The sequence below is a fragment of the Pteropus vampyrus genome, unplaced genomic scaffold (assembly GCF_000151845.1).
Source record: "Pteropus vampyrus isolate Shadow unplaced genomic scaffold, Pvam_2.0 Scaffold292, whole genome shotgun sequence".
In the NCBI taxonomy this organism is placed as follows: Eukaryota; Metazoa; Chordata; class Mammalia; order Chiroptera; family Pteropodidae; genus Pteropus; species Pteropus vampyrus.
In genome coordinates this window covers 684,294-692,937 of record NW_011889073.1, presented here as the reverse complement: position 1 = coordinate 692,937, position 8,644 = coordinate 684,294, and the positions used below count along the sequence as shown (strand labels likewise).

General features: G+C 51.4%; 1 protein-coding gene across 2 annotated transcripts in view; it reads left to right on the top strand.

The window, feature by feature from the left end:
• SYTL3 (synaptotagmin like 3) overlaps positions 1-8,644 on the top strand; it is an 83,892-nt gene that overhangs the window by 49,738 nt on the left and 25,510 nt on the right. The window contains exons 8-9 of one of the 2 annotated variants that reach the window (XM_011376302.2): positions 347-425; positions 3,877-4,001. In XM_011376302.2, coding sequence (XP_011374604.1) covers positions 347-425; positions 3,877-4,001 — 204 coding nt within the window. Of the gene's footprint in view, positions 1-346; positions 430-3,876; positions 4,002-8,644 lie in introns of those variants that run through there. The other variant, XM_023521108.1, reaches the window with a different exon arrangement.

The window sequence follows — 8,644 nt, the reverse complement described above, 5'->3', positions numbered from 1 at the left end:
TCCTCTCTGCACGGGGCTGGGGCGGGGTCGTACGAGAAGGAGGTTAAAGAAACAGTCATTTACTCGAGTACCATCTTCGAGCTGATGAAATGTCAGTCACCATTTCTAAGAGGCAGTCATACCCCTGACAAAGCCTGCCTTTAATGCGGGCGTCGAAACTCAGAGGAGAAAGCTGAGTAAAGAGGACAGCTGCCCCTTGAGAGGACAGCGTGTCTCCGCTCCGGACACGCCCGCACACACACCTGCACCTGCCTGCCGGTGTTTGGGGGTTGGCGGCCTGGAGGCTGCTGGGATGAACACGGCCGTCAAACGTAACTCTCGCTCTCTACTCCTGTCTCTGTTTTAGTTACAGGAACTTGGTCAGCTTAAAGGATTTAATAAGTCCGTGGAAAATTTGTTTCTGTCTGTTACCACCCACATGAAAAGTAAGTGGATGTCCCTCCCTGTGTTTGTCCCCTCCCCACCCCGCCCACCTCCCAACCCAGGCCGGCTGAACCCCTCTCTGTCTCCACAAAAGCCAGAGCCCCCAGCCCTTCATCTTTCCAGCCCCAGAGTAGGCCTCTGGGTCCCTGGGGACCAGGAGACACCCTTCGGTTTGCCGGGCTGGCTCCGTTTCCCGCCACTCCTGCGCAAACCCACCCCGGTCAGTGCACTGGGGCTGGCAGCTCACAGCTCGCCCTGGCACCCCTCCCAGCCCCTCCCAAGGACCAACACAGAAAACAGAACACGGTTCCAATGACTCAAAAACCAGAACCGTTCAGGCCAGGCGGGGCCCCGTACCTGTCATTTGTATGAAATTACTTGTCTGTTTTCCTTTTTTCCTCGGTAAATCTATTTTCTTCAGTTAGCAGTAATCTTGGGATTTGCAGATTCATGGAATCAGAAATATTGCTCTTAGAGTGTTCTTTCTGCTCAGAGATGTTTTCCTGTTTATCTGCACATGCAAGTCCCAGAGAACAGCCCCCATGTCAGGCCTCCTGGAGCTGTCCAGGCATGTGGAAAAGACCCCCAAGGGGCCAGGGTCTCGGGCGTCGTCTGTCACTGCTCCCATTCATCATCCCTTCCTCTGCAACTGCATGCGGGAGTGCTCAGTGTTGTATCTGGAACAACCTTGCCATTTGATTTTAATTAGTCCTCTGTGGTCCCCACTAGCTCTTCGAAGCTGTCACATGAAGACAATCAAAGTCAAAGCTGCTTTTCAGATAAGCAGAGAGGTGACTGCGCCATGTGACAGTCTGTCCTCCTCTTCTTCAGAAGGAGGGAGCAGCTGAATTTCTTGGCCCGTTTGCTAATAGAGCTTGGAGGTTTAAAATCACCCCTGTCACTCAGCTGGGCTCTGGGATGACACCTATCCTCTGTGGGCATCAGCCTGGGACACAGACTGTAGCAGCCGCCTGCTCTCTGAGCAGCTGGCTCTTCTCCCGCTGACACCGGTGGGAACCTTCTCCTTGGCTCTGTCTAGACACACGGCCTCTTGTGTGATTAACTCCCAACAATGCCGTTCTGGATCACACCTCAGCGTTAACTCTGACCTCGCCATCCCTCAGTCAGGACCCCAGAGAGGCAGGATGCAAGTTTCATCTCGTCTCACGGCTGAAACCCCCCAGCCTGGGTCCCCACTGCCACTTGTCCAAGTCTGGGTACTTCACAGGACACAGAACCCTCAGCCCAGAGGCAGGGCTGGAAAACCCCTACTTTCTGGGCCCCTGGGAACAACTGTCAGCTCAAGACCTTCCCTGGTGCTTCCCGCTAGTGCCGTGGGGCTGGCAAGTGACTGCACACACCCTGCATCCTGACTCAGCACCTGGCGGGGGCTGGTCATGTCTCTTCAGGTCTTGAGCCATTTTGCACGTGTCTCTCTTGATGTTTTGGGCCACCTGTTTCTTACAGAAGTGGGCGGGAGGACAGCCTCATTCTGGTGGCGCCTGGGGTCTGTAGGGAATGGCAGTTTCAGAAGCTGCCCCAGAACTATGACCTCTGGTGTTGCTCGGTGAGGATAGTCCAGCCGGAAGGAGTGAGTTAATCCAGCCCTTTTTCTTATTGCTGCTTTTCGGGGAGATTTCGGCACAGCAGCCCCCTTGGGAGGGTGGGGGGTGAGGACCAGCAATTCTCGCTTCAGGACCGTCCTGTGCTTCTCTCTGTTCTTTTCCTTTTCAACCGATAATCGCGATTATAAGCCTCCTTGTTAGAACCTGAATAGCTTGGGGAGGCTGCCTCCAGCCCACCCCAGTCTGTGAACATAAATTCATCAGGTGAAGGCACAGCTCTGGGGTGAGTGACGCCTGGGGGACATCTCCTGGGGCCTGTCACACCTCTCGAAGCCCAGGCTGGGGTTTGGCTGTATGAGGAGTTCGTGGATATTGTGGACTTTGAGGGCCTCGGAGGTGCTAGAACCTTTCTAGCTGCTGGGTGTAGGAAGGTGCCCCCAAAGTTTGTGGGTGGTAGCCTTGAGAGTGCGGATGGCACTGCCGTCAGAGAGGAGAGGCCCCACACGTCCTGGTAGGGAGGGCGAACATCCCGGGACTTCGGGGGCATGGGCTGGACCTCCTCTAGATCGGGGTTCCCAACCCCTGAGCCTTAGACCGGTACTGGTCCATGGCCTGTCAGGAACCGGGAGGTGAGCAGAGGGCTAGTGAGCGAAGCTTCATCTGTGTTTGCAGCCGCTCCCCAGCGCCAGCGTCACCGCCTCAGCTCCACCTCAGATCATCAGGCGTTAGATGCTCACAGGAGCATCGGTCCCTGGTGCCACAAAGGTTGGGGACCGCTGCCCTAGATGATGTGTGGCCTGCCCTGGGTGGTGTGTGCAGGACACCTAATAACTAGCAAAGAATAAGGGTTCTCACAGGAATATCTCAAGGGAGGGATCAGAAGACAGAGGGGTGCTCTGGGATCGTGGTAGCCCCCCCAACCACAAATGGCTCCTGAAATATGGCGGGCCAGAAGTAAGAGTAAAATACACACCAGATTCTGGAAACTTAGTGTTAAAAAATAAGTTAAAATTTTTATTAATAATTTCAATATCAAATATGTATTTTAGCAATATTTTGGACATAGTTCATTAAATGACATATAGTATTAAACTTAATTTAGCTTTTCTTTTTATTTTTTTAAATGTGCCTACTCGAAAATTTGAAATGACATGAGCCGCATTATGTCTCTATTGGACAGTGCTGCTCTAAAGACAGTTTCAAGGTCGTCATTTGAGAGTGACAAGGCCCTCGTGAAAAGAGACAGAATTTGGGGGGAACGACATCACCTTTGAGGTGGTTCTCACTGCTGTGTATGGGTTCCTTCTCACTTGATTCATCTTTGTTCTAGACCACGGTCATACTGCAAAACCAACACGATTTAAAGTCGTCTTTTCCGGTTTTGTTTACCGAAATAGTTATAAGGAGACTTCTCTTTGAAGAGTCACGAGAAGTGGTATTTAGTTATCAAATCTGTGTAAAGAGCCCCTGAGAGCCAGTTGGTTTGTTAGGCCACCTTCTCTGCGTTTGACAATGGTGCATCATGCTGTGGGGCCGATAAGGCAGAGCAGCCTGGGCCAGGAGGTGTCTCTGGAACTCCCGCCCTGGCGGTGGCTGTCAGCCTGCAGAGCCGTGTGGCCACACAGTCACTTTTCGGAATCCAGCTCTCCTGCCTGCCCAGTGGGTCCCCCGCCCGGCACGCAGCATTTGGGGGCTCCCTGGTGCATCTGTGCTCCCCTGGGGCCTGGAGCTTGGCGCCGGACACGTGCTATCCTCCACCCTCCATAAACTCGCCCTCATGGGACCCTGGGCCGCTCCTCATGGGCTGCGGGTGTCCCCAAGGAGGGCTCCCGCAGGTCTCGGCAAAGCTGTGGGCGCCCACCTGTCCTTCCTTGTATTTGTTTTCTAGAACTCTCCAAGTCCCAGAATGACATGACCTCTGACAAGCAACTCCCAAGCATGGACGCCAGGCAGCGTGTGAGCCAGACGGAGAGAAGGAGCCAGTCTGACACTGCCATCAACGTCACCACCAGGGTATTCCCCGAGGCCACCAGGCCACCACAGGATTACTTCCCAGCCCATTTCCTCTAGAGATTTATTTTCCCTTTCATTTTATAACAAAGCATTAAGCGGTCTGAAAAAACATAATTATAAACCCCTCTCTGCGGAGGCTGGCGACCGGAAGGCCCAAATTCAAGGGCCGTTTAGAGAGCAGCTCAGAGCTGTCCAGCCTGATCCCGAGCCCCTGGGGCTCGCACGGGTCCACCAGAGATGCCTGCTGGTTCAAGGCCACGCCCAAGGCAGAGGCCTCACCTGCAGAGCCGAGAACGCCCAGTCGTTCCTGGGGTCCGCAGATGCCCTCGCTGAGGGGCCAGAGGCACCCCTGCTTCCAACGACCTCTGGTTAAAAGCTGTTCTCATCTCTGATAGAAACTACTGAAAACACATGCTACGCAATCATGCCGGTCATGACCTTCTCCAGGTATCTAAACCACAAGACAGATGTTCCCTTAAGGGCTTTTAAGGGAAGGAATTACTCTGGTCCTTCACTAGGATTAACCAAACCTGAAGCAGATGAACTGGGACCTGAGAGAAAGACAACTTTAGGATCAGAAAAAGCTAGGTTCTAATCTAGCTCAGGTGACCTGGCTGTGGCAAGGGACACCAGCTGGCTGTTTACAGGGTCGATACAACTGCTCTGATTGGCTGGACAGGACAGGCGCCCCTTTGCTGCAGCTGTGACTCCATCCAAGATGTCCCCAGACAGACTGCGCTTTAGGCAAAGGGATGAGGTTAGCCTCACTCTCCTGCCGGGACATCCACACACATGCTTGGGGTTTCAAATCCTGCCTCCATCCGCTCCCCTCCACCTGAGCAGGTCCCGTGAACTCCCGAGTCTCAGTAGGCCCCCTATGAAATGAAGATCATAATACCTGTTCTGACATGGGACAGGATTCCTGTAAAGATCCCTTGAGAAAACGTTATCTAAATTGCTAAGTTATCTAAACGTACAATCTGAATTGCCAGAGTTTCTTCTGCGCCAGACTCTGTACTAAAAGCTTTACCTGGACTATCTGTGTTAACCTCATGCCACCCCATGAGGTAGGTGATGCATTTGGCCCCAAGTTACATTTAGGGAAACTGAGGCTTAGATTACATTACATGCCCCCGGTTACATGGCAAGAAAATGGCGGGCAGCCTTGGCTTGGAGGCTACACTCTGGAACAGCGATTCTCAGTGTCGATGTGTACGTGAGTCTCGGGGAATGTTGGAATGCAGAGGCCCAGTCAGAGGGTCCGGGTCTGGGCGTCAGACGCAGTCTCAGATGCATTTCAAAGGAGCTCTCAGCGAGCAGGTGACCCGCTGGCCCTGTGACCTCACCTTAGGAGCAGGTTCTAGAGTGCGTGCAATCTATTTGCAAGGCCTTTGAAACTTCGATGTGCAGATAAGCGTTACTTCCCATCATTTCCCCTGGGCCCCGTAAACACCATCCCAGCTGCGGTCCCCGCGGCAACAGGTGGGGGAGGGATAGTGGCACTGAGGAAGCACCGTGTTCCTGAGAAAGATACTGTTGCTCCCATGATAGAGACCTAGAACCGAGTGTTAGAGAGAGGTTAACCGACTTGTCTGACGTCTCCTGGCTCATCAAAGGTGGACTGGGGAGCAGAGCCTAGGTCTGTATTGTTGGTTCAAAACTCTTAATCTCTTCAGTATGTGCCCCACATAAGGAGGACAAATGAGGGCCTCTAAAGAAAAGAGTTCAGGAAGGTGATTCTGGAAGCACAAAGAATTCTCTTCCCGCCTGGGTGGGACGAAGCCTCTCTCATAACACTGACTCAGGCTTAAGGGCATACCAGGCCCTGTTCCCGGGGTAAACTCCTGATAGGTGTTTAACCTTAAAAATAGCCCCGTGAGTTCTGTGCTATCACTGTCCCGTAAGGAGGGGACACAGGGACAAAGGGAGGACCAAGGGGGTGATTTGGTAGGCAGTGGCAGGGCCAGGTAGAGCCTCTGCGGGGACGTACCTGCATTGCCGGCTAGGAGAGGTGCCAGCGAAGTTTGTAAACCCGCACGATTCCTGCTTCTGACGCCGTGTGCCATGGGATGGGACACCCCAAGCATCCGCGGGCTTAGCTTCTGGCTTTTGGAAGCTGACATAACGTGGCATCTGGGGCATTCGCCCTTCCTGCTGCACACGCACCCTTAAGGACCCTGTCTGATCGTCTGATGGGACAAAGGAACTCAAAGGTGGACGTGAGGAGGAGCAGGAGAGGCCGCGGCTACAGAGTCCCCATCACGTAGACACCGTCCTGTGTGTGCCCGCTGCTCTGCTCGGCAGGACGTGCTTACCATTCCTGCAGGCACCCTCTCTCCCCACTTCACTGCCGGATCTGTCCTTTTTTTTTTTTCAATTTTAATTAGTTTCAAGTAAGGCTCTGGCCATTTTAAGGAGCCATTTAGGCAATGTTTATAAAGTCCTCAGCAATCCTGGTATGAATTGTAAATGCTAAGTCATTATTGGGTTGAAATACAAAGAGTCCATCTTTAAATAGGACGTTCGTCAGACTGCAGTGACACCCGCCTCGGCCGGTGAGCTCACAGAAGTTACCCTCACACTTCGTCAGAACCCAGGGGGCTTCTGGCTGATGTTAAGCGCACGCCGAGGTGCACCCCGGAAGCAGGGGGTGTCGGGACCCACTGTGCAGGTGGCTACACGGAGGCACAGAAAGAGTAGATAACTTTCTTAAAGCCACACGGTGACTCTGGAGTGTGAACTCAGAGAACAGCTCAGAGTCGCTTGCATGTCACTTAAGTCTGGAATACATGTTCTGAATGTGCTCTTCTAAAGACCCTCACTTGAGCAGCTGGATTCTTTAGGCAGTGAATTTTCATACTTCTCCTTTGAGATTTCATATGTATTCTGGTGGGATTTTACTATACGTCTTACTGGTGTGCGGTCGATCTTTATTGGCCATGAAAACATATACCTGTTAACCAGGAAGGAACATCAAAAGCCATTGGGTAGGGACTGTTTCTGAGGGGATAGACCGAGGACAGAGGTGGAGAAGAAGACTTTATTTCATTCTATGCCCTCTTGTGTGATGTGACATTTTTTCCTGGACACCTGAGGTCTACAGAAACAGCCCACCAGGACCTGGTGCTTCTGCACATCTCCTTCCCCATCTGCTGGCCACATCTCCTTCCCTACCTGCCGGCCACGCCTCAGAGGCAGCAGCACTGGGTTGCAACCATGAAAACACCTGGTTGTCCTGATCCTCAGATTTAAGGGCGGTCGATCCTTCTGATGGTCCCAGGTCACTCTGTCTGCTTTTCAGCTGGGATTCACCATTGCTCATAGCATGCGTTATCGGCCGCGCCCAGCCTGCGTGTTTTTCTGATACTTGTGGATGTTTATGTCACAAGACAACACTCAGGTGCAGTCTCGGAGGCGACAGTGGTGGCTCTTCCTCCCCTTAGCTAAGATCAGCAAAAATCCCAAACACACGTATTGCATGGTTCCATAATTTGATCAAACCGAACCTAATGTTTATTGATCTTTCAGTACGTGATAGGAAACTTAACTCTTTTGCAGAGTAGGCCTCATTTTCTCTATTTCAAATGAGATAGTTCTTGAAATACCTTAAAAATTACAGGAGGAAAAATGCCCGTCTCAATGACGTCGACAAGCTGCTATTTGGATCTCGATGCCCTAGAATAAGGACTGACAAAGTCATCCAAGTCCTTCAGAATTTACTGGGGAAGAGGTGACGCAAAATTTCAAGTTGGATTTCTTAGTCAATCAAAATAGGCATGTTCTTCAGAACTGGCCGAACTTTGTAATAATTTAAAGTATTTATATTTGCATTTAAGCTTTATGAAAGGTTTTCCAGAATCCTAATGAATTCAGAAGCATCGCCTTCCCTGGCTTTGAATTTGACCTGCCACGTGACCACTATTATATGGTTCTCTTATTCAGAAGCTTCCATTTCTTTTATGATTCAGAAACTATGTCGCCTTAAAGAAGACCGAGTTAAATGGTTATGTATTGAACATCTAGGAGGTACAGAGCTTCATACTGATAGTTAGCTCCATCTTATTCTTTCTGTCGTGGTCTAAGGAGCATGCCTGAGGCTGACCTGGGGACGGCCACCTGGAGTACACAAGTCCGCTCATTTTACAACAGGGGCCCCCTGTCGCACACCCGCTTTTGTAATTTGCTTTTAAAAGGAAATCTAACATTATGTTTTAATTCTTTCCATGTCAGTGAGTATGTTTTGTCATTTTCGACAGCTGCTTTTTAGGGCTTTTAATGCAGGCTGCCAAATTGCCCTCCACCGAGGATGACTTGGTTTACACAATCACTACACGTAGAGAAGCCCGTTTGCCAGCACTGCCGCCAACACTAAACTCTATACTTTTTATTTTAATGTTTGCTAATTTGACAGGCAATTAAAAATTTTGCCTTTCTTTCCTTTCGGGTGAGCCTCTTCTCATCTTTTCTCCTCTTTGAACATCCTTCATTCTCGAAGTCCTCCTCTTGGACCCCGAGCTCTTCTGGCCCTCTGTCCCCTCCCTGCGCCCACCCCTCAGTGTCTCCGAGCGACCTCACATGTCGCTGTGTGTGCGTGATCTCGGGTCAGGGTCCTGCCTGGTCTCTAGCAGGTTTGAGAGCATGCT